The sequence below is a fragment of the Anas acuta genome, chromosome 2, assembly GCF_963932015.1.
Source record: "Anas acuta chromosome 2, bAnaAcu1.1, whole genome shotgun sequence".
In the NCBI taxonomy this organism is placed as follows: domain Eukaryota; kingdom Metazoa; phylum Chordata; class Aves; order Anseriformes; family Anatidae; genus Anas; species Anas acuta.
The window spans coordinates 112,422,837-112,448,151 of record NC_088980.1 but is presented as its reverse complement, the minus strand read 5'-3'; the positions used below and the strand labels follow the sequence as shown (position 1 = coordinate 112,448,151).

The 25,315-nt window shown below is 39.8% G+C and overlaps 1 protein-coding gene across 1 annotated transcript in view; it reads right to left on the bottom strand.

The window, feature by feature from the left end:
• PRKDC (protein kinase, DNA-activated, catalytic subunit) overlaps window positions 1-25,315 on the bottom strand; it is a 77,572-nt gene continuing 52,257 nt past the window's right edge. The window contains exons 63-86 of the mRNA XM_068671716.1: window positions 24,547-24,755; window positions 23,869-24,007; window positions 23,122-23,310; window positions 22,385-22,609; window positions 21,718-21,826; window positions 21,083-21,194; window positions 19,095-19,284; window positions 18,002-18,176; window positions 17,723-17,913; window positions 17,071-17,251; window positions 16,389-16,549; window positions 14,686-14,897; window positions 13,195-13,282; window positions 12,359-12,502; window positions 8,867-9,071; window positions 8,237-8,304; window positions 7,759-7,979; window positions 7,403-7,495; window positions 5,672-5,761; window positions 4,376-4,447; window positions 4,080-4,281; window positions 3,423-3,611; window positions 2,707-2,846; window positions 1-1,655 (exon numbers count right to left, since the gene is read on the bottom strand). Of these exons, the coding sequence (XP_068527817.1) occupies window positions 1,451-1,655; window positions 2,707-2,846; window positions 3,423-3,611; window positions 4,080-4,281; window positions 4,376-4,447; window positions 5,672-5,761; window positions 7,403-7,495; window positions 7,759-7,979; window positions 8,237-8,304; window positions 8,867-9,071; window positions 12,359-12,502; window positions 13,195-13,282; window positions 14,686-14,897; window positions 16,389-16,549; window positions 17,071-17,251; window positions 17,723-17,913; window positions 18,002-18,176; window positions 19,095-19,284; window positions 21,083-21,194; window positions 21,718-21,826; window positions 22,385-22,609; window positions 23,122-23,310; window positions 23,869-24,007; window positions 24,547-24,755 (3,810 nt within the window). The 3' untranslated portion in view covers window positions 1-1,450. The remainder of the gene's footprint in view (window positions 1,656-2,706; window positions 2,847-3,422; window positions 3,612-4,079; window positions 4,282-4,375; window positions 4,448-5,671; window positions 5,762-7,402; window positions 7,496-7,758; window positions 7,980-8,236; window positions 8,305-8,866; window positions 9,072-12,358; window positions 12,503-13,194; window positions 13,283-14,685; window positions 14,898-16,388; window positions 16,550-17,070; window positions 17,252-17,722; window positions 17,914-18,001; window positions 18,177-19,094; window positions 19,285-21,082; window positions 21,195-21,717; window positions 21,827-22,384; window positions 22,610-23,121; window positions 23,311-23,868; window positions 24,008-24,546; window positions 24,756-25,315) is intronic.

The following is a 25,315-nucleotide window of genomic DNA, read 5'->3' as shown; positions in this document are numbered from 1 at the left end:
TAAATCTCAAGGTTTATTTTTATTTTTACATAAACGTTCTTATCTGTAATGTTTATTCTACAAAAATACGAGTGAACAGTATTTTTAATAAATAAATCCGATATAAAGATTTCGAATTTTTGATTCATAATGTTAATTATTGACAAACAATTGATCATATTTAATAAGAAGAAGTAAGGTAAAAAACAGTAGTTGCTGGAAAATGTTTAGAACAAAAAAAAAAAAAAAAGCACTACTGAACAGCTTCTGCCCTATTCATTAGTTTTCTGCCAGCAGACTTCCCAGTCTTGAGACTTCCACAGCCTTTACCAAGGACAGATTCCTCTGCTCTCCAGCTGCAAGGTTCACTTGAAATCGGTGCCAGAGGCAGCCACAGCCTCAACAGGACTGAGACTACCCCCTTGCCACAGAGGCAGGAAGGAGAGCTTGTAGGTGGTGAAAGGGCAAAGACTCATTTTTATTATACCTTTTATGATAATTATTAAAAACATAAATGGAAGATATCTTCGACAGTGAATTACGGGTAATAAACAACTGCGATATTTTAGAAAAAAAATCTTGCCACCTTGCTGTCTGTGCTGCACTGCATTCGCCACCAAGGTTACCTGACAACCGGCTGCCAGAGAGTAAGAGCCAAATCTTGCATGACTTCTCAACTTTGTCATGAGTAAATACCAAAGTGCAGCAGACATTATTCTGCTGTGCTGCAGTTACGGCAAGAAGCTTACAGTACTCTGCTGTGCTGCCAGCGCCAATGTCTGGCTTTGGCCAAACAACTGATTTGGAATCAATAAAACACGAGGAGCATAGACCTCTGAAGTACAGAGGCACAGACTAAAATCCCTGATTGTTAAAAACCAACCTGCTGTAACAAACTGGCACAATCTCATCATTAGTTTCTCATTATCCAGTAATGAAATAACCATCCAGACACCTTAGGTATCTAGAACTGAACACCATTTTCTGATCATTTTTAGCATGTGCTTTACTGTTTCTGTTGATATTATTTCTTAATTAAAACTAGAAGGTTCTCATGTGTGTGCAGAATGGTTTCAGTTGACTGCCAGTAAGGCCTCTAAACAAACAAAAAAAACAAACACAAAGCACACACTTTTACTACAAGGATGCCTACAAGTCCAGAGGGTACGGATTCGTGGCTCTCCTCTGAATGATCAGAGTGCCTTTCAAATCACTCTTAAAGCTCTGCAAGCCCTGCCAGTTCTTTCCACATTGACTTTAACACAAAAACAATAAAGCTGCTTGGGTGCAGAACCACGTAAACAAATCACTATTTAAACACAGCTTTCATACAAAAATATTTTCTCTATTAGTCAAGTTAACCAATGATGATAAAAGTGGTTAAGCGTTTTTTCCCATTTTGGCCTTAAAATTCTGACTGGCTGCAGCAGTGTATTGGGGTCCATCCCCCTTGGCTTTAGAAAGTCACCCCTCACATCCAGGGCTCCCATCCTTCCCAGACTCTGCCAAGAATGTTGGGGTCTGTCGCTTGATCTATCAGGCATCTCACTTGGGTTTCTTCTGACAGTCCGTCCTCGGGCTCCTTGGCTCTGATATTGTGATCAGTGTTACCACGAGCCACAGCTGCATAATCGTTGTAAAAGGGTGACTTCTCATAGCCCAGGCGGAGCTCATCACTAAATAGGGAACACAAAAGTAAGTTCTTATTAAGAGGAACAAGCCAAGGAAGTCATAGGTAGGGGGGGGTTAAATTATGAAATGCTACTTGGACACCATTCATGCAGCTTTACTTTTCAAGAAATGTGGAGTTCAATAGTTGTGGAAGTCTTGGCCAATCAAAGCTGGGTGATTTCAGGTGTCCTTTGCTTGTGAATATTTACCACTAATATTTCAATCTGGTCAAAAACCTCTTAACTGGAAGAAGGATACGGTGGTTCACATCCAAGCTGATTTATCTCCTTACCTGCCCTGCTGATTTGTGTCTGCAATAAATATTTTGCTGCTTTTTCCAGTTCAGCCTTGACAGCAAAAGAGACTCCTCCCGAGTCTTAAACTTTTCACTGTTTGTATGGTTTTAAAACAGGCTCACTTTCTCCTTGTTTTCATTACTCTCCTCCCCCCCTCCTCATTTTTTTTTTTATTAATCCAGAATGCCTTTTTAAAAGAGGATGGAAGGGATTAATTGTACTTTAACTGAATTCTGAAGACGTTCTGATTTGAGCCAGACTTGACTAGACTGACAGAAATAACCTGAGAATGCCACCAGGTTTGAATTTGATGTTTTTGGAAAGCAGCTTACCTTCATTCCTCCTCTACACCTGTTTCAGGTTCTCCTCCAAACAAGTGTCCAGCAGAAGCACATCAGATTCTTAAATACTAGCCCTAGCCTAAAAGCTGTGTAGATGGAACATAATTTCTCACTCTTCAGACTGCTGTTCTTTAAGCCAGCTTACAGGGTGGGAACGAACTTGTTGCCAGGAACAGTAAAACTGCTCAAGAGGCCTGAGCTGGAGCAAGAACAGTTGGGGAGATATCTGGTGTTTTGGCTGGCAGGATGATTCAGAGAGCTTGTATGTGGACCAAAATGATTCCTAAAAATATTTTGCCCCGTCTGCCTCTTCTTTTCCTAGCTGCCATTCTATCTGAAGGGAGCAAAACTGCCGACAAGTTTTGGAGCTTGCCAAAGTTCTTAGTGGAACAGTTTAAAACAAAAGGGGAGCATCTTACCAAGTGATTCTTGCTGGATTGCAGCCTGTAAGCTTTCTTTTGACGTAGCTGACTTTTTGCAAAGGGTACCAGTTTACTTGAGATGTGTTTATTTCCTTAATCCACGTGCCTCCTTTTTTCAGCTGCCTTTGTTCAAAGTTCTAAAGAGGAAATAATTTTGCTCTATTTATTATATTCATCATACTTAAACAGACCTTTATGCTGCCACATCATACCAAGTCAAGCCAGTAACTCGTAATAGGAGATGCAGTGGAAGGCGAAGTGGTGAGATAGTATCTAGGCTGCCTGTGACTTTAAATTTAATTTACAATTGGACTTCCTTAAGTAAGCACAGTTTGTTTCAGATGCTTTGTTTCTCTGTAATTGTTAGATAAATACAGTGCTGTTATAAAAATTTAAGGGGCTCAATGAAAAAAGTTGAAAATACTTATGCTGCTGCCATAAGTGACATAATGTGTTCAAGAGATAACTGCATTTTTAGGATTATCACACAAAGAATGGTACATTATCAGCACAGCCATGTGCAACTCTTCCTTGTCCATCATCATCCCTACAAAATTCTGTCATTTTAAATGTTTTATGTCCAGTTTCTTTATGAACTCAATAGAAGAAGCACTGAGACCAAGCATCATGAAATACCTCCTTTTTGATCACTTTTGTTCTTAGAGTTTAAAGAATTTTTACATAAGGAAAAAGGAAACAAAAAACCCCCTCACCTTCCAGTCCAGAGAAGGCTCCTTTACAAATACATCCATCGTGTTGATGAGGGGCTCTGGATCTGCACGATAAGCTCTGAGGGCATGTACCATCACACTGTAAATGAGACCCCACTCCTTCACTGGCATCATCAGATTAACAAACTGGCGAGTCAGACGAAAAGGCATCAGCTCTGGCACTGGCAAAATCTAACCAAGGGCAAGGATAGTCAAAAGAAAACAAGAATTAAATAACCTTGAGAACAAAGGATTAGAAAAACCTTCTTTGTAACTTAACTGAACACATGCAGGTCGGTGGAACAGCACCACACTGTGCCATCAGAGCTCTGGTCGCGAGTATTTAGTGACAGTGGTTGAAAGCATGGTTACACTGTACAAAACACCATCACACAGGCTGAACATGTATTTTTTCATTCCCTTTCCCCTTTATACGAAACTCCTTAATTTCATTTCTCAGACAAGCAGTTTATATGTCTGAAAACACAGATTTTGTTCTATTAACCAGAAATAACTTTTAAATATTATTTTACAATCAGAACAACAATGGCAAATGAAAATGAAATACCTGAAATTTAGTATTGAGAATTGACTCATAATTGCATAAAGCAAATTAAAAAAAAAAAGTAACAATTTTTTTTTTTTTAAAAGAAAACATACCTGTGTGGCTGATCCAAATGCATGTCCAAAATCTATTCCCACCATGCCGCCTGTCTCCTTGTTAATCATGAAGTTGGACAGATGTCTGTCTCCAATACCAAGTATCCAGTGACTGATGCACATCAGGGCATGAGAGCTGGCAAAATGTGACCGAAGAGACAGGAAGGCTTCTGGAGATGTACTCATTTTCACAAAGGCTCTCCTTAATGAAACAGAATAAATTTGTTGAATACAGAAAAAAAAAAAAAAAAGTAAGCTTCTGTTTCACAGTGAGCAGTCATTAGCAGTGCACTTACCGCAGCAGGTCTTCTGGAACACTGCTTTCCCTGCTTTTGAAGGAAATAACTGTTTCTGTACGGCTTGCGTTTCTGCAAATTAATGAAAGAGTATTGTCAGCTACTGAGGCAACAGCACATGGGACGTTAGAAGTTAAGGTATGTACATGACTGCATCTGCACGTTTGTTTACATCAGGAAACAACAGAGCAAGCCACACACAGAGTTTGCCCTAAATGCTTTATCTGGTATTAAAAGTGAATCCCCTTTTCTTTTTCCAGGCAGTTATTTTCAAGACTGAAATTTCTTACTACGAAATAGCATGTAGCTTCGTCTATTCTCCCCCAAATTAAGTAGATGGGCTAAGCTTTTTAAAGCAATACAATTGTGCTCTTTCTGGCTGGATAGTCTCTTCCATGCAGAGAAACTAAGTCAAATCTCCCAGCAACACGCAGCAGCACACCAGAAAATAGTGCTGCAGAAGGGGAGGCAACAGCGCTACATGGTTGGTGCTGAGGACATCTATGCCATACACATCTGGGGGGGGGAGGGTGATTGTGCTGGGCTAGCCCACATCTGGTCCTGTGAAACAAATGCTTGTGAGCAGCTGGAATGCACTGGGTGCCCTGCTTCCAGTTAAGCTCTGTTTGAGAGGAGCCAAGCTGTGCACTCAGGGACAGCTCTGCGATGCAAGCCAACATGAGAGAGATTGGGAATTCACTTCAAAAGCGCATTCCTGATATGAATAAAAATGTTAACATAGATGCACTCAGATAAATGAGTCAAAGTTTTCCCTGAAGAAACAAGAAACTTGTTTAAGCAGGTTATGAGCTCATCAGAAATGCTCCACTGGAAACTTCTCTTCCTCCACCATAGCATCAGAACAAGGCAGGCATAGAAATTTCTGAGGATACGCAAGTGTGGACCCAAACCATCATGTATTCTTAAACCATCAGTGAATCACAACGACACTCCTTGTCCAACTTTAGCAGCTGCTCTGGCTCCAAGGCAGCCTACCTAATTGCATACTCAGGAATAAGAGCTACAAAATACAGTTGAAGATGAGCACCTGCTTCTAGACACCTTCTTAAGGAAAATAAGCAAGCTTCTGAAAGCACTCCTGTACTCTGCTAGAATTTTAGCAGTACTAAGCTCCTTCTGCAGAGCATCTCACGTTAGACAAAGTTGTAAAATGTGTAAAAATCAGGTCTAGACAGCGTACTATAATGCAGATTATTTTTTCGTGTAACGTCTACAACCGTGTGTTTGTGCATTCTTTAGTTTCTATACAATGCTTGCAATTCTCTTAAAACTTACTTGTACATAGCATGGTATCGAGAGATGCCTTGTGCTTTCCCACTCATCTTGGCCAGCCACTCTGTATAGGTAGCACGAGGTCCTTTTTGGCTACAGACAAAAAAACAAAAGGTCTCAGTTTCTCCACGTTATCTTACCACTGAGTACTTGAATATCTGCAGACTGAGCATGTGCTGCTATGACCCTTGAGATTTTTAGGCACAGAAGGCATAAGGAAGCTACAGCCTACATTACTTTTAGCCTTGCTAAGGAAATGAAGTTTACACAGTCAGTGCGTGCATTGATCCATCCATCTCCTCATCCCCAGGCCCTGAATGTACTTCAGTCATATTTAAGGAAAGATTAGGCATTAATATCTCAATGAGATTATTTTCCAACAGATACTGTAAAAATCAGAAGCTGCCTTGGAAAAAAAAAAGACCCAAAATAACTGCTCCAAACAGTGAAAGATATTTTTAATGCTATTTCTTCTCCACCTGAGGCACTACGTAGCTTGCCACATTACACACTGCTATTTGTCCATCCAGACAGGTAAGGAATGCAGGAAGGCAGTCCATTATCTCTTCCGCACGTACTGGATACAGAAAAGAACTTTTAAACTTGAGGAGGTTATTTCCCCTCACCCCAGCTGAAATATTGCCGATAAGAGTTTTGTTGGAATTCTCCTTTGGGAGTGGTGCTATTCAACCATAGCTCAGTATAAATTGTCTTAATTGACTCATTTGAAGAGCGTATGGGAAAATATTTCAAATCTGTAAACAACAATCAAATCAAGCTATTTTTAGGATAAATCATTCATTGATTTTAAAAAGACACTGATCACCTCCTGACTCCCTTCATGAGATGTTTCCATGCAAGTCCTCCACTCTTCTAGTAACTGAAGTCGGATCAACAGTGGTGCTGCTGATCACAGAAATCAACTTGATAGCAGTAATGCAGGAACTGAAGCAGTTCCTAAAAGCTCAGTAAAAATCAAGTAGCTCTAGAAACCAAGGCTCTTTGGAGTCCAGCCTCCACACTGGAATTTCATCCAACCTGCCCTACAAGCAAGAGAACTACTAAAACCATGATGACAGCACTTAAGACAAGCCCAAGCAGAGATTATGTACTAAGGGACAAAGTCAGTAAATCAAATCACGTTTCTAAATTCCAGAATAGAAATGGGATCATGTGCTAGAATTCATCAATTTTACAAATATTCATCCCTTAATCACAAGCAATCCAGAGACAGAAAGCTAATTTATTCAAATCCAGCATTTACATGCAGTCAGTGTTCTTTTACAGTTGTTGTTTTGTACATCTGCCAATTTCCTCTATCCCTGACTTACTTCTGAACAGTTTCTAGAGTAGCTCTCCTTCTGCTCCCCCTCCACCCTCACTCCCCCCTTTCTGACCTCCGTCCATTTCCTGCCTGATCAAATCAAGAGATCAAAATCCTTTGCTTGTAAAAATCAATCTGCCGATAAGGAAATGGTGATGATAATGACATCACACACGATTATAAGCCTCTTGTTTAAACAAGCTGGGTGGAGGATATTCCAGGTACAATGGTACTCATTAAACAAACAGTTGCTAATTACTAATTTGGGTCAGGAAGTACAAAGTGCCTCCTTGCTTATAGGTACTTCTCTTCCTTTTAAATAAAGAAAATGCTGCCACAAGATTGTCACTACCATGACCGACCCATTAGCAGTGGTCTCTATTAGAGGACACAGTTAACCCAAGAACTACCTGCTATAGTTGAATTGTTCCTCTTCAGACATGCTGTTCTTCAGGAATTCTTTCAAAGTACAAGTATTTTCCAGCCACTTGATGAGCCCCAGTCTGGAACAAAGAAACCAGAGATGTGAACAAAAAGCTTAGGGGCTGGAACAACACAAAATAGGGAGCAACACATGCTAGAGCCTGCTAAAAGACCATTGGAAGCTACCAATTTAAATACACCCTGAAAAAAGAGATTCCAGATAAAGCAGTTTCACTGCTTCAAAAAAAAAAAAAAAAAAAAAAAAAGCAATCCAAGACCCAAAACACTCTGAACCAGAATCTGTTAGCATAAGAATTTTTGTCCCTTCAAGATGAAGTCCTACCTTGTTGTCATGGGGATGACCTGGTAAGTTTTCAGCTGCATATTCCTTTGGCTACAGGCAGCATCTTGGGAAAGGATAATGTTCATTACATCAAACAGCTGCTCAATGCGCTGGTCCTGTCGCAGATCTTCGCCACCTTTGACAAGAAAAGGGTACTCCTGCTCATCACTGCCTCGGATTATTATACGCTTCGGTTTCCTCAAGGATTCCATTACACTTATCTTGGGAAAGAGGAAAAAGCAAAATATTTGTGTCAGAAGGCCTGGTCTTGCAGATTGATCACTGAAATTAAGCGTATCTGGCATCCCCAAATGGCAAAATCAGGTTGCTGAATTACTACTCAAAACCAAAATGCTGAACTTTATATAGGTGCTGCAAGATGTGTAAACAGCAACCACCTTTTATTGTCGACTTCTTCAGATTGAATATGGACTCAAATATATACCAGCAGGATTCTGACTCAAACTTAGGAACATACCCGCTCATCAAATCCAGATATTTTCACATGGTACTCCGGCAGTGGTTTCCCCTTCCCATCGTACTGACCTGTAGGGAGCACGGGATAGAGGTAGGGAAATGAAAAATTATCACAGTCTGATTCAAAGTATTATTACTATTATTTAAAAATGTATTTAAGAACAGAAACTCTTGCAGATATTTTGTAAAATTGGCAGAATGTTGCAGAGTGGTATATTTGAAGAAAATATATCAAAAATCACAAAAATCAATTTCCATTACATGTTTTTATCTTTGAATTACTAATATTCTATCTTAAGCCATTATGATTTTCAGATATTAATAGGTTTAGAAGACATCCTCGCTGAATTGAAATTAAATCTATAGTAGATTTAAGTATAAGATTTCCTGGAATCAGGCCTTGGAAAGAAAGGTTTTAGGTTAGAGATGCAATTTTAGATGCAACTTTGAAAATCAGGCATACAGCTTGAGAACAGATATAAAAGATGAAAAACCAGAGCTATTCCAGATGAAGTCTACCGCTGTGTAAGGTGAGGATGAAGGGCCATGTAGATAACAGAAGAAAGAGAGCTCAGAAGTAGCAATTTTCTTTTAAGGGACAGTTCACCATTGACACCGAAGGGGAACTTACCAGGAACCTCTAGCTCATTCCTCAAGAACTCAGCTTTGAAATCACTCATCCACGGGGAACATTCTTTCAGATTTCCAGGATCTCTATGTTTTTCGTTCATTTTTGCGAGGAGAGAAGTTACTATCCCATTAAAATCTTTAGCCTTCATATCCAGCAGTTTTGAACCACCTTTTCCAAAATGACTGTTGAAATCCCTCCCAAAAGCCTGTGGTTCATTACAGAAATGAATCCTGTTAAACACAGTGCTAGAAACCCCCTAAGAGCACCCACACAGCACCCATTCCTATCCAGACACAGTTTCTCATCTGGCCTCCTAAAACAACTCCATCTTTCTTCCACTGCTGTTCTTTTTTTTTTTTTTTTTTCCCTCCATTGCTTCTAGTCTATCAGCACCTTTTCATTGCCTGTTTGACAGACCCCACCAGCTAGGATCAACATTTTACTACCCCAGTGGTACTGAAGACCTGTAGAATCAGACCACAAACCTTGCTGTGTCAAAACCAGAAGCTTATCCCTTACCTCCTCCAACTGTAGTTGGATTCTGGGTCAGTGTATCAATAATGCTGCTTGTTAAAACTTAAAATGTACCCTGTCTGTTTGTAAGCATCTAAGAACAGCTAGTGAAATGTTAAATACAAATATGTGAATTCCCTTAAAATTTGAAAACTCTTGTGCTTTATGGATTTATGTATTATTTTTTAATACTAGCAGCAAGCGTACTACATAGTAAAGTAAATACAGCATAGCTAATTTTGTACATAACTTTTTTGCTAACCAAAAGGTATATTACACATATACATAATGCATGTTAGATAGCATTGAGCATTAAAATTCATTTGTGTATCAAAGAGTGTCAATTTAAATATTTTACTTACTAACACATTATTTATTCAATTTGCATTGAAAAAATCTTGGATATAAAAATGTACAAAAATGTATTTTAGAAGAATTTAAAATACCCCGATAAAGGAAAAACTGCAAAGACATTTCATACCAATCTATTTAATAAACAAACCAAGTATTATCTGTAAGTAGTTAACTGAGCTGACTTTTTCTGTTCATGTTCAAGGTTCTAGAAAAAAAGCAGATGTCCCCTCTTGGACCTCACTGGTATTAACAGCTTGGAAGAGACATGTAAGCTCACTTGTTTTTAAAATGCCTGACAGTTTTTCTCCAAAGCTATGAAGGACAAAGCTATTTCACTGAAGTTAGTGAAAATACAGAAAACATTATCCTTCTCAAAAAGGGACTGCTATAGTCAATGCTTTTATCACTTCAAATCTGATTTCAGATGATTATCTGATATCTTCCTCTGTTCAGTTGATTACCTTAAAATTAAGGGTAGCAAATGTTTAAACAGCCTTAATACTGTCTTTTACTTAGTATAACTCATCAATAGCATTCAATTTACTTGTTACAGAATTTCATGTTAAAAATAAATGCAAATGTTTATTGCTTAAATTACAACTGTAGTTGTACATAGATAATAGGGATGAAGATAAGCTTGAATTACTCCACATATTAGAGCAATTTTGCACGTCAGTCAGGAGACAGCTTTTTCAGCAAGGACACCAGAAGTCATGCTGTCATCCCTGCAGCACACTTCGTTTCTCCATTAATCCAGCATCACAAAGAATTCAGCATCTGTGCACCATCACCCTGCCCCTCTTCTGCTGCAGCCATTAGTATGTAAAACGAACGCAGCCCTCCCTCTGCCCTTCAGCAGCGGGGAAGGGTCCTGCACCCCCTCTTCCAGTATCTCCCTTGCTCTTTTCTCCCTGCTATTAATTCAATCATGATCAAAAGAGACTTTTTTCCCCTCCTTTTTTCTTCAGTGGGACAGAATTGACATAAACCATCCCAGTACCCAAAGGCAGGCTGCCTTTGGCCTCGTGCCTGCTAGGCCCCTGGCTGCATTTGCCCCTGCGTGGCTGAACAGACAGCTGCTCCCCTCCCGCTACCCCCATCCTGACAGCAGCACATCCTGCAAATTCTCATCCCCTTACTCTAAGGTTTAAAGTTGTTATCATCAGAGACCCAGCTTATCTCGTGGCAGCCTACTGAAATGGCTCGAGAGCCCCAAAACTCCTAACTGCCCTTTATGCTGCTGTATCGCCTCCCTGCTGCCCTGCCTGACTTTCACCCTCCACCTCTTCTCTCTGCCCCACCTGAAGGGATGGGGCAGGAATCCCAGAGAGACTACGATAAGTTTATCTCATGTGATTGTGACTAAGAACAGCAGCCATACAGGAGAGACCTGAATCTGCCCAGCCCAAGCCACAGGCCTGTGAACACACAGGGCGAGCATACAGCCCTGCTTCTACAGGAGCATTGCTCTCCTGGCCTCCAGCAGCTTGCAGTTCAAGGCTTTCTGGTCCCAGAAAGGCGCATTTGCATTTACATCTCTCAAAGCATCTTCCCCCTCCCCATGCTGTATTATCTAGCCACTATTCAAACCCATGAAAGCGCCCACAATATCCTGCAGCAGGAGTTTAGCACTTAACTGTGCACTGAATGAGGAAACACTTCACCCTGGTTGTTTTGAACCTATCATTTCCACAGCATATTTTCTCCATGCTTGGCACTTTTGATGTTAAGAGCTTTGGCTGTATCTGCTCTCCTTTTTTTTTTTTTTGTATGTTTGTTTTTTGTTTTGTTCTCCCCTAACTAGAGGAATCTTAAAGTCATTCTTTGTACAAAGGTACTCTGTACCTCTGATTATTCTTGCCACCTAAATCTCCTCCAGCTCCATTATGTCCATGTTGAGATGTGTGGACTACGACTACTCAGTGTTCAATGAGTAGATCTGAGAAGGCTGCTATGTCAGTGTGTAAAAACATGTTTTGTTCTCAATGACTAACAGTCATTTTGCTTTCTTGACAGCTCTTGAGTATTCACAGCTGATGTTTCCACAGAACTATCAACAAATCAAAATCTTGCTCTCAAATTGCAATGGTGAGCTTGGACACGAACAATTCACTTGTGAAATTTGTGAGTAAATTAGGTGTGCTCCTTCACTTAATTTTTCTAGGCCAACTCTCACTATGCTAAGTCCTCATTTAGTTTCATAGAATCATTTCTGTAAGTCCTCATAGTTGTAACACTGATTAACTTATCCTAAAAACTTAGTATCAATAGCAACTTTGAGTATCATAATGTAGCACAGCACCTTAAATTGCTCATATGTCCTTGGCAGCAGGGAAAAAACAAGGCCAGATTTCTGCTCAGGTTCACTAATGGGCAGAGAGGCCCAGGCACAGAGGACCTGGGGGTGGGCAGGGCAGGGAGCACCCAGAGGGCAGTCAGAAGCAGAAGCGACTAGTCCCATAGCTTCTAGCAACAAAATACCAGTCACAAACTCGTGAATTTGAACTCTTGCTTAACCATGTGCTGCAGTACCTGTGAAAGCTGTGATCTGGTGGCTCTCTTTTGACTTTTTAGTGCCTTCTACAGAAGCTCACAACGCCAACACTATGTAGTGACCACACGTACCTGAATAAACCGTTTTCTCATCAGTCCAAGGCCAGGAGCCTCCAAATCTCCCAAATTCTTGTACATTTCTTCATACATTTCCTTAAGTTTATTCTTATTCCTCTCAGTTTTTAACAGTTCATTTCTGACATCCTCAACCCAGTCCTGCAAGCAGAAGGAAACAGATGAATGCTGACAAAAATAGTTTGCTGACCCCAAGTCTGGTAATTTGCTGAGATTGCATTTAGTTTTCTGCATTTACTAATAGCTAATTAACACGTCTTTTGAAAGCCAAGAGTGATCAAAAGGCTGTGGAAACACTCTGACTCCATGTTACAATAAAACATTTCTACTTTACCAACGTAATTATGTTTACTACCATAGTGTTGAGTGTGAACTAAGAAAGCCCCTATGGGGCCAGGAGTGGTATCAAACAAAACAAGAGAATCCTTTCAGCAGTGGGTTTACAATCCAGGCAGAGAAATCCAGCAGAGAGCTGGGAAAAGGCACAAGAACACCAGAAGACAGAATTTTTGTGAAGTCTCTAGATGGTCACAAATGCTAATTCAGTAATGACTTTGGAACAACTCAGGCTGGCTGACCACGAGGCAGTGCAGAGGCCTTGAAAGGAGAAAGCTGAGAAGGGCAAGTGCAAAGCAGTCAGCTGGCACGAGGGATGGAGACCAAGGTAAATGAAAGCTGCAGAGAGGACCCTGAACACCATCACCAGCCAGTGCTGGGTTGAACCACTTCCTGAGCCTGTGGTATCAGCTGAACTGTGGCTGGCTCCGCCCAGCACCTTCTTTCCTAAAAAGCATGGGGAAGAACGGGAAAGGAGGGAAAAATAAATGCTTTACCTTGAAAAGCATTACGGGATTGGAGAGCTGTTCCAGGGAGCAAACAAAATCTTGAACTACTCCTCCCCTGTCCAGCTTACTCTTGATCCTTTAAAAGGAAAAAAAGGCATCACAATTCAACAGGAACTAGCATCACCACCTAGCCTGCAGATAAGCAATGATACAGATCATCTGCTATATCCAAGAAACTGGTGAAACTGTTGTGGGGTGGGGGAGGCACAAACGGGTAGGAGGACACAAAATTCTCTTTGGCTGCATAGGTGTTAATAAATTGGCCATCCTCACTGCACAGCTCCTGATTTTTTGGTGATTAACTGTTAACACTATAAAAATAGCAGTTTGGTGGGTAGTGGAAGGCATACTTAGAACAGAAAGTGGCATTAACAAGACTACACATCCTGTCATGACAGTTATTCAAGGGTGATAAAAGTTTGTGAAGTACAAGTCTTTACCTTCTTGTTTGAAGATAAACTTTTCAGCAAACATATCAGAAGTTTGACACCTAAAATTATTTTAGTGGTTCTACAGCACTGTGTGATAAAAGTTGACTTTTTTTTCTGAAGATTAACTCAGGTTTTACTGCATGGCAAAATAGGCAAGGTAGGGCTTACAGAAGGCTCATGCTACATAAGCAGAGAAGAATACAATAAAGAGCTGCTGTCCCCTCCTCCCCCCAAAAAAAAGTGTTCATGCATTTCACTGACTATCTCTGAAATCTGATAGGACCATTTATTCTAACATCCCCGCCGCTCTCGCATGGTATTACAAAGAGTAAATATCCAAACAAGCTTTATCTCTCATGGGTACTGACTGTCACTACTGTGAAGTCTCCTACAGCAAGAGTCTAATCATGCACCCCATTTTCCTTCAGCCTCAGAGGAGGAAGATGAAACTTTTGACTAGAAAAGTTACCTGTAGGAAGGGGTTGGCTCTTTTTGTTTTTCTTGGGGAAAAAAAAAGACACCTAACCCCCCACACCTGGGAACTCATAGAGGGAATGGCCTCAAGTTGTGCCAGGGGAGGTTCAGCTTGGAAATGAGGAGACATTTCTTCTCAGAAAGAGCAGTCAGGCATTGGGACAGGCTGCCCAAGGAGGTGGTGAAGCCACCCTAGAGGGTGTTTAAGGAAAGGTTGGACATGGTGCTTCGGGACATGGTTTAGTGGGTGATGTTGGTGGTAGGGGGATGGTTGGGCCAGATGACCTTGGCAGTCTTTTCCAACTTAATGATTCTGTGATTCTATGATTCTGAATCTGTTGAAAGCATTCAGACTGTTACCTGGGTACATCTAAGACTGAGAAAGCTTACATACTGTTTTTCCCCCCAAGCCTTTAAATCAAAGCTCAGTGTGCATAGGAGTACCCATAACACTTCTCATGCCCCTCAAAGAAAACAGTTTCTTATATATAAATAAAAAAATGCACCCCCTCCAGAATAAAAAAAAAAAAAACAAAAAAAACACACAAAAGAACTATTCCAATTGCAAATTCACCTTTCTACAAACTCCTTGTTCTTGCAACCGTTTGCAGTATCTTTGAAACAGAAACTTTCACTGCTGATCATGAAAGGGTAGATGATTGCCTGGGGATAGGTATTTGCAATCTCTTCAACAGTATGTTGCACGGCTATTGCTTCATCCTTGTCAAGTAGTGCCATCATCTGGCTAATCCAACCAATGAACTGCCAACAGGGAACGGAAGAAAGCTGCAAAACAGACAGTGCTTTGGATTTTAGTCTTCCTTAAAAATACCAAACATAGCAAACACAAACAAAGCCGCTCTGTGTCCCAGTTTGACAGACTGGGACACATTAGAACAGAGAATGACAACCACCTTACACAAATCATCCCCCACTGAAGCAGAGATTTATTACTACTACTACTACCACTAAACAGTTTTTCTGTTGCAAAGATTTGCAGTTTGTTGATCAAGATAAAGCCTTATACTCAAGCCTGTGGTTTTTCTATCTGGATGCAATGTAATAAATTTTGATAAAATTTAGATAAAAACAACTCAAAAATTTGATGGGGCAATTCAAACATTATAGAGTTCAAGTCTTGATTTGAATAAAAGAACCCAGAAAGGGGAACACTGGAACTCCAGCCAAAGTTTTGTTCTTCCTTTAAACAGATATGGGCTTACTGACAATATTTCAATACAGCTCCCCATTCTCCACCCCAATACAATTCATGCTCACCTCCCTCCAAAAACTGCATCACTTTTTAAAGGAATGCTACAATATATTTATTTGTGATAGCAAGAGGCTGACTGACTCATTTTCCCCTGCCTCATCGCTTCCTACCTTTCTAATGGAGTCTAAGTTTGGTGGACTATCAGTTTTAGCCTCACTGGAATAAAGAGGCAAGGACAAAAACTCCTGGTGAACTTCCCTTTTGGGTGAGGTTTGTTAGCTGGACCAGCCGTCAGCTTCTGTTTCAGCCATCAGAGTTTCACTGTGGCCACACCTTGTCCACCTCAGCCATTTTGCTATGTTTTCAGTTTCTTAAGATAACTAAGCCATATTTCTGTTTCTCTCATGCCTTTGAGTTCTTCCTCTGACAGGGCTTGGCACTCTCTGAGCACCAGCACAATGAAAAGAGCTTGAAAATATGGGCAGGCCAAGACAAGAATGGACATGAGTCAAAGAGGAGCACTCAGTGTATCTGTGCCGTGACAGAAGGGAAGGCAGTGTGGCACACGGCATCCTGACAGCAATACAGAAACAGGCAATGGAAGGAAGGAAGTGGGACATGTGAAGGAGGTGAAGCTGCAGTGAATTTCTGAAATGAAGCAGGACGGAGAGAGGTGGGAAAAACAGAAAATGAATGTGAAAAGGCTGCTGGTTTCCTGCATGCAGGAGATTCTGCCTACAGAAACAACTCTCTTAATCCTATCCACCTTTATCAACCCACTTAGATGGTTCAGAAGGGGAAAAGAAAATGTTATTTTTCCCCAGCAGTTCTCAAACTAGTATTTGGAATCATAATACAAAAGCTTAATTTTAAAAAGTTTCTGTGCATACTAATTAGACTCAACAAGACAGAGAAAAACAAGAACAACGATGGGATAAAATTTATCTGATTCACTTGAAGCAAAACTCACCAGCCGAACCTCTCTATCAATCTAGCCTCCACCTTCCACCTTTTAAATTCAATTTATAACAACATTGGCTGCTAGCAAAATGGAAGCAACTAACCTCTCGTGTCACTAGACCCAGTGTCTCTGCTGGATATCTTTCAACTAATTGCAGCAGTCTAGGGAATCTCAGCCTGGCTTCTCTGGAGTTCAGTTTTAAAGCTTTTATCATTTTCTCTACCACAATAGCTGGGAATAGCTGCAGATCTGAAGTGTTAATTTCTGCCAAGAGACATTAAAACAAAAGTTATCACAAACACCATCACTTGTTTCATTTCTTTGATCATCTGGAACATTCATCTCCACTATACTGTAATTTTTTTTCCAGTGTATTTTGTATTTTTACTTTGTTCTCCTTCCCATCTGTTTGAACTGCACACATCAGCAACACATGTACTTGGAGACTATAAGGATTAGCTTTATCAGGAAGCTGCATCACCACTGGTAACTTGCCTGTTTCAAATACAACACTGTTGAGGTCTGCGAAGGAAAAAGGGAAGCATCTGCTGGATATGATACATATCTCACAATTGAGAGGGAGACTACAAGTGATTCACTAGTACTAGAGCTAGCAGTAATAGTGGGGAGAAAATAAAAGATTATAAATACTGTTGAATTGCAGGAAAAAAACGTTCCATTTAAATCCAAGCTGCGTTGCTCTAGGAGATCTCTTGGGTATCACAAAAGCTCATACACATCACAGATAAATCCATCTCACATGCTTAAGAGAAATACTGACTAACCAAGCAAGCCTTCCTCTTCCTTACGCAGATGATGGTCACAGAAACCAACCAAAGTCATGTAGGCATCGATAACTCCCATCACATCTACATGTTCCATGGAGTGGGACTGCACTTCCTCTTCAGACTTCCTCGCAGCACTGCTGAAATACTGAAAAGCTCTCTTGTTCAGACCTGCCAATACCTGAAATTTAACCATAAAACGGAGAAAGACATCAGCAAGAAGCATTCAACAAGTCTTTTTGAAACTGAAGCTTGGTATAAAGAAAAAAATTGCATGATATTTCTAGCAATTATTCCAGAATTTTCAATGGAAAAATATTAAACACTTTCAAATTAAACTAATCTCTGCTATTTTTTTCTTTAACTACAAAATTTCATGTTACTAGAATTTACCAGAAAACAACAAAAATGCTATTTTTTCATAAGGAGACATATCTGTAACATCTGCATAACAGCTATATTTAGAATTTTCGCTAAAAAGAGCACGTAAACTACTTAAATCTGATGTCTTTTCCCCTCCACAGCTGGTGTTCCTGCAGACATCAGTGCTAATAACAGGGTTTCATATTCTCTTTATCCATCCATATCCTTCACTATCTAATAAAGTAGCGCATAGAATACTGAAATACCCAAAAGTGTCCCCCTATTTTACCTTTTCAGGACTGTCCAGACTTTCTCCCAACAGTACTGATATTTTTACAGCTTTCTCCTCCTCTATTTGCTCAAGGCATCCTGGATCCTGACTAAGAGCATTGGCCATGATATGGTAAGTAGTACCCAGAAGAAGATTCTGGTTTCGGAAGGCCATCACATTCTTGCTGAGGTAGTCAGAGTTGGTATCTTCTGTTGGAATTCAAAAAGAAAGCTGGTAATTTGAAAAAAAAGAAGCTTTGTATTAATATACGAAGTGAAGCAAGGAGAAGGCTGTTACCAAGCAGGGAGGTGGTTTTTAGCACGGAGAGCACTCGTTCAGGACAACTCTGGTTCCGGCTGAAGCTATGTGTGAAGCGGCAATACGAGCAGTTCCACCTCACCAGCCAGTCCTCCCTCGTTTTGGCCTCTCTGCGCAGATCTTTCAGAAGCTTCCTGGCAACCGAGAAGCTGTTCTGTATTCAGATTAAGACAGGGTTTTCAGATAATGTGTCTGAAGAGGAAATAAAATCTTTTTGTGACCAGATTAAGGGGTGGGAGGATTTAGGTAGCATAAAGCTATCATAAAACGAAGAGGGGCCCACTGCTTCTCTGGTCTCATATTCAAAAACAGATTAGTGCTTCGAAACTTGAAAAATTTGAGAAGGAACAAAGAACAGAGGTTTGACAAACCGAGGAAATTAAAATAATTTTATCTGCATGATTAAATAGATATTAACTGTCCTGCAGTGTAAATGCATATGGACAACATAACTTGGTTTGTAATACCATTAAGCAAATCACTTACACATTATGACCAAAAATGTGACCAAAGGCCACATTTCAGTAATTGTAACAGTCACATCCAAAGCAAAACTTCTAAGTCACTTAGCTTTAACTTTTTATAAAAACGTTAACTTTAATATATGATCATAGCATTAATGAAAACAGTGATGAAAAACTCCCAAAACATTTCATCATTGCTGATTGAAGCAAATGATATTGATTCAATCTGAATTTGGTTTGCATTCTTGTCTAGAATAGACTGGAAATGAGAGAGCATATCATTTGGCTATGAGCATCTCATCCATTAATGACTGAAGCATTTCAAATACTTTATTTATCCACCCTTAAGAGTGTCAGAAACCATCTGTTGATCAAAGGGGCCTTTAGGCACATCTCCAATAATGACAAATTATCACCAAGTTTTTAAATCATTCTTTCTCTGTAGAGCTGAATTTCTTGAGCATTCATAATGTCCAGGATAGCAGGATGAAGAGGAGACAAGTTCTGCCTTTGGAAAAAGGCACCCAGCTAGACCTATAAGGCTTTTCCAGCTGTAGTTTCTGTACATTTTCTCACAAAAATCAGAAGCTATCAGACAGTACGGTCACCTGTTTCCTGGCACTTTCTATCATCTTCATTTTCATGTTAAATTTGCAGCTTCGAATCATTGAAGGAACGTCTTCACTCTGTTGATCTACTTCCATTGGTTCACCAATACCACATTCCTCGTCCACCTCCATACTATCATTTGCCTGATCACTGAGAAGTTTCTCTTGCAGTTTGTCAAGAAAGAAACACCTGCACAATGGCAACAGGAGTACAAATCACTCTGGCATGCAGGCAAGGGAACATATATTCAGAAGCGTTGAACTTTCTGACAGTAAACATAGCTATGAAAAAATGGCCAGTTATAGCAATCATCCTCAGCAAGGGCTAAACATATTCCCCAAAGAGTCTAAAAGTGACAACCAGGGATAGGTTGACCCCGAGAACATTCCAGAATCTTGAAACAATACCGGTAAGTATTAGAAAATGTCCATAATAGAGTGGGATTTTTTGTTGGTTTGTTCTTTTAAGCATGAACAACAGCCTCCAGGTTCACTAAGCAGTAACTTCACAGGTTACTAGTGATAGGAGTAGAGGGAATGGCCTCAAGTTGTGCCAGGGGAGGTTTAGGTTGGAAATGAGGAGCCATTTCTTCTCAGGAAGAGCAGTCAGGCATTGGGACGGGTTGCCCAGGGAGGTGGTGGAGTCACCATAGAGGGTGTTCAAAGAAAGGTTGGACGTAGTGCTTAGGGACATGGTTTAGCGTGTGACATTGGTAGTAGTGTGATGGTTGGACCAGATAATCTTTGAGGTCTTTTCCAACCTTAATGATTCTATTCTATGATTCACTTTCAATGTGACAGAAACATGCCAGGCTGTATTTTATGCAAACCTGCAATTCAGTACATATGACACAGACATGTAAAAATCTGCATTGAAGGAAAGACCAGTGGCCATGCTCAACTTCTGAGAAGGAAATTACCATGAAACAATGCTAAATCCTTTTTATTCTACAATTAATCCTATCTAATTTAATAGTATCTCTCAGTATGTAGACTGAGACTCAATGCAGGGGAAAACACTGGAGTCTGGAGCGGGGTTTGGCATTGAATAAAGGCATATTTTATAACTAAATTAAGATGAGAAGCAGTTCAATCTGATTTCAGAAAACCCTTGTAAGACACTGACAAATAAACATTTTGAAACTTTGCAAAGGAGTATACCACACCATGTATTTATTCTGCCGAGTGTCTAACTGCAATGAGCTCTGTGTGTATCCATGCTTTCCTGACACCCAGAGATCGTAAAATAAATTACAGTGCACAGCGGTTATCAGTAAAGCTGCTAAAGAAATTGTCCCTTCAAAAGGAGAAAAAAAAATTAGATTTGCACTGGAAGACTGTATTGGGATGAAGATAAATAGCACTGGGAGGACAGAAAACTTCCCAATTTGAAAAAGCATTCCAGCTTCTTCGGAGCTAATCCAAAACAGTCTCCAGAGAACCTTTGTTCTTTCTAGCATCGGCTGCGGAGCAGAAGCCTTTGATTACAGCAGTGGTCATTAACTTTTCTATAAACATCGGAAGTACAGAGAGTGACAGGGCTGGGATTTTGTACACTCCCTAATTTTGATAGTGACCACAAAGTAGGTAAGCGTTTTTATTAATAACGGACAGGACTTTAGGGTGGTGTTTTACTGAAAAAAATACAGCTGATCTACTCAACTACCCGTGGGTGTGTTTGAGGGCTGCTGAAGGGGGCCAGCTTGACTTCTCACCAGCATTTTTGCGCAGTATGTGTAGTTACTGACGCAAAAAAAATGCCTAAAGTAATAATTATGTTTCTCTATCAAAACATGAAAGTTAGTCCCACAAAAAGCAAACTGTGATAATTGATAAAGTTATTAGAATAGTTCAAAAGAAGTCATACACTGGATCAGAGACACTCCCCCACTCCCCTCCTCCCATGTAAACAAGCAGTATTAGATAAAACATCTCCCAGAACTCAACAGGCACACACAATTAAAGCTAACTAAAGAATCTCACTTTACCGATTTGTAATGATATCATCCCAGATGTTCATGGGATCCATTTTAGCATCTGGATATCTGCTTGTCCAAGTTCTGAGAAGTCTCTTAAGGGAAGCTTGTGAAGCTAAGTTACCTAGAAATCAATTTAAGAATACTTTAAAATCATCTAGAACCAAACAGCATGAAAAAGGCCTAAAACCAAACAAAATCTAACGTTCAAACCTCAAAACTGCAATAAAACAACCCAGTTGCATTTCTGTATTTACATTAAATACGTTATTTTGTGATCATACTTTTGGTTATTGCTAAAGCACAACAGATTCAATGCGAACACCAGTGCCAACTGTCACTGGAAATCACCAGTGGTAGGTACCTTACCATACAGGAGTATGCTGGAATACAGTAGAACTGTTAACTAAATTTAATATATAAATAATTTACATGCACAAATTTGCAAAAGAATGGAGAATTATGTTCAAATCTACCTTAAATAACCACAACAGTTCTTACTGTCAAGAATACAGTAAGTAATTCCAGACCCATGCCCATTCAAACAGGAGTTTAGTCCTCTAGGTATGGAAACAGAAATTAAAAGTTCAGACAACCAGGACTATTTAATATAATGAAAACAAAATAAACTTAAGATTTTCGTTTACTTCTTTTGGTCATAAAATTGATGAAATCCTGTATTTCCGTCAAAGCTTGTACAGACTGCAGTTTGGTCATTCGACTTTGATATAGCAAAGAATCAATATTGGAATAGCTCTGAAAGGAAAGGGAGAGGATGAAAGATACAACATAGTCTACTTAGTGCTAAACAAAAACATTCACCTAGCGCTGACAGATTACGCTCTACAACCAAGCCTTTTATGAGTTACTTAACAGACGTGTAATCTGACATCAACTCTGCCTTGAACAAGTATAGAGACACATTCTAGCTATAGTCCCTAAAACAGATGGAAGTTATAACCTCTCAATTTAATACTTCACTTTGCAATTTGTCCTGGGAGCAGCAGGCTTCTGAAAGGCTGAATGACGCAAAATTGCCATTTCTCTGCACAATTACTCTGAAAAATTTCTAATGGATGAAACTGAGCAGAATAAAACAAATTACAACAGAGGATGATGAACTCCACTGGCTGGCTCAATTCTCATCATTGCAAGCTCAATGGAAGCTTTGTCATATGACTGGAAAGCACCTACATTTCATTGCATTTGGGCAAGTGTTTATCCCAAGAGCATAATCTAGCAGCAGTAACAACAGCTTTATTATTCCACGAGTTTATACAGAAAAATCACATTAGATATAGCAGTGACCATTACCTGCATGAAGATCTGCATGCCATTGCTAATGTAATATTTGGCTCTGTCAAAATCATCTTGCAGGATGTAAAGGAGACTAAGCTCTTGGCTATAATACATTTCTATAACTGCTTTCTTCTGTTCTGTCTTCATTGCCTCATCAATGAAAGTCAGCAAAGTCTGGTCGTTTTCCCCATTAAGCAGCAACTTCAACTTACTGCGTATTATATAGGGCAGGTATGTCTCCTACAAAATGAAAACATAATCTTTTTTTCTAGGAATCGAATATTAGATGATCTTTTTATTATCTGTGGCAGATATATATAATATATATATAATAATATTTTGAACCATTTTCTTAAGTGAATTCCCTGTAGACAAATTACAATTTGTGAACATATCACAGGCAGCCTTGTCTGCTCAAGAAGTTGTTAGCAAATTCTACCAGTTTCAACAACAGTGGTTTGGTAACTCTTAAAACATGCAACAAATAAAAGAGATAAAAGTAACACAAATACTGCAAGAAGTAGTAGTTAGATCTGGTGCTGTTTGATCCGCTACATACTCCAGGTCAAAACAAAACAGCCTAAAAATGGCAGAAGTAACTACTTTAGTTACTAATATATGAGATTGTCTGCTAATTTCCATAATAAAAGTATCCCAGATTATGCAGTTGAATGCTAACCATAATCACGTTCAGGTGCAGGACACCCCTGCAGACATAAAAACAACACAGTATCAAGTTGATTTGTAAAAACCTGATAAAATGGATCGCTCCATGTTTTGCTTAGGTCTGGGGGTTTACTGCTGTCAATATTAACAGTAGCACAATACTCCAATGATTTCCATTCTGTGAGGTGGTCATAGCATTCCAGAGATGCAAGTTCCCAGAAATCCTTCTCTGCTTCTGTTGGCTCTCCATCTTCCCAGACTTCTTGAGAGAGTGCCTAGGGAATGAATTTAAAGGAGAGGAATGTTCTCAGAATTTAAACCAATGTCAGATTCTGACCCAGTCACCGGTGACTTAAGAACAATAATTGTCTCATGAAAATATCTATTTACCAGAATGTGACAGAACCATTAAAAGCAGAAAAATCAAGGTAGTCAGTATTTCAGATAGCTGTTTTCAGTAAACTTGCATTTTTAAAGAGCCAAGTCTTTAATAGAAGGCTAAAAAGATTCTTCTTTGTTTGTACCTACTGTAACTGGAATTTGCCACGAATACATGCAGTTTGCTCTCTTGGGGGTAGCGTGGCCATTGTGTGCTACTTGTCTGCTTAGGTAATGGTGCATGTGAAGCTTTCTAACTAACTGTTAAAAGTAGCATGCATACTGCTCTGTTTTGACTGCTCATGGCATCTGTTCACATGTCTTTATAGACTGAACTATCAATCAAACAAAAGCCATCCTAAAGAACATGCTTCTTTTCAAAACGTTTCATTTTGGCTTATTAGTTTTAAGCTACAAGAAAGATTTATGAGACAAAATTATTGTTTTCATTTTACCTCATCATAATATTTAGCTGCTTCAGCATAATCACTCCTTGCTTCTGCCAGTAATGCCTTCTGTGTAATTTCCTTAGTCCCAATCTTACCACTGAAAATACCACGAAGAACATCATAATCTCCAAGGGACCGGTAAAGCCTAGCAATAAGAAGAAGGCAAATATTTTAATTAGTTGAACGAAAGTATATTAAGGGAAGTGTAAGCTATTAAAAATGAAATAAATTAAAAAAAATAAATCTGCAATAATATTATAGGCTTGTAATATTAAAAATACATATTTCTTGTATCAAATTATAAATACATATTTAACTACATAAACTTCATCTTGTCTTTAGGGGAACACCTGAACACTGGAAGCTCCAGCAGCTGAGAAGCTGTAAGACCTGTGGTAGACCTGCGTGGTGCCAGGAGTTGGACTCAATGATCCTTATGGGTCCCTTCCAACTCGGGATATTCTATAATTCTAAGACATTTTTCAGTAGTGAGACAGCATCATCAGGGTGCACATCTCCCAAGTCTAAGTGCTCTAATGACACTAACTGACTGACAAGACCTCAAAAGCACACTGAATTTTAACAAAGGGAAGGACTAAACACCCAAATACCATAAGCCATAAAGGCGGAGTTCTTCGCAAGGCAAACCTGACTAGGAGTAACTTGTCTCAACCCAGAATTTACTTAGCGAGTTCAATCCATCTGATCACGTCTGGGGGAAGCTCTGTCCTCCCACGCATCCGCTTAGATGGGGGCTCCTCCGCCGGGCAGAGAGCCATCAGAGCGTGCTCCAGAAGCAGGATGCCCACTGGCTGCTGTAAGCTGGCAAGGCAGCTCGTGCTCACGTTAGCTGAGTCCAGTTCCAGTAGCTCTCTGTGCTCGTAGCTCATTTCCTGTGAGATGGAACGAAACAACAGGTGTCAACCTGGTATAAAACTACACTGTCAGTTGCCTTCCCTAGTCCACCTATTTGGTATCCCTTTCTCACAGTGCAAGCTTTGGAAATAAGCAGTTAAATCTCCAGAAGATCCCAACTATGGAAAAAAAAAAAAAGAAAAAAAAAAAACACAACAAAAAATCCAGAATGCTCTTCTTTTGTGCTCTTCAAACAGAGAACAATAGAGAATAACCCCTCTACTTCTTCTGTCTCCAGGGACACCGAAGACTGAAGCTACCTCAAAACAAAGTTGTAAGTAACAAGAAATCGTGACCCTGTGCATATTGTTCAACCTGCTACACCTGAGCGACTTTCTGGACGCTCTCTAAACATAAACTGATTGGAAGTGGGAGAGAGGTAAATGAACACACTCACAGTCTGAAGCTTCCCTTCTTTTTTTTTTTGTTGGTGATGTGCTGCCTGCTACACAACAGCTGCATTTTCCTTAACCTACTGTGTAGCGTGTTCTTGCTGTGAGCCAACGACATGATTAACTATGAACTAAAGGCTTTCTAT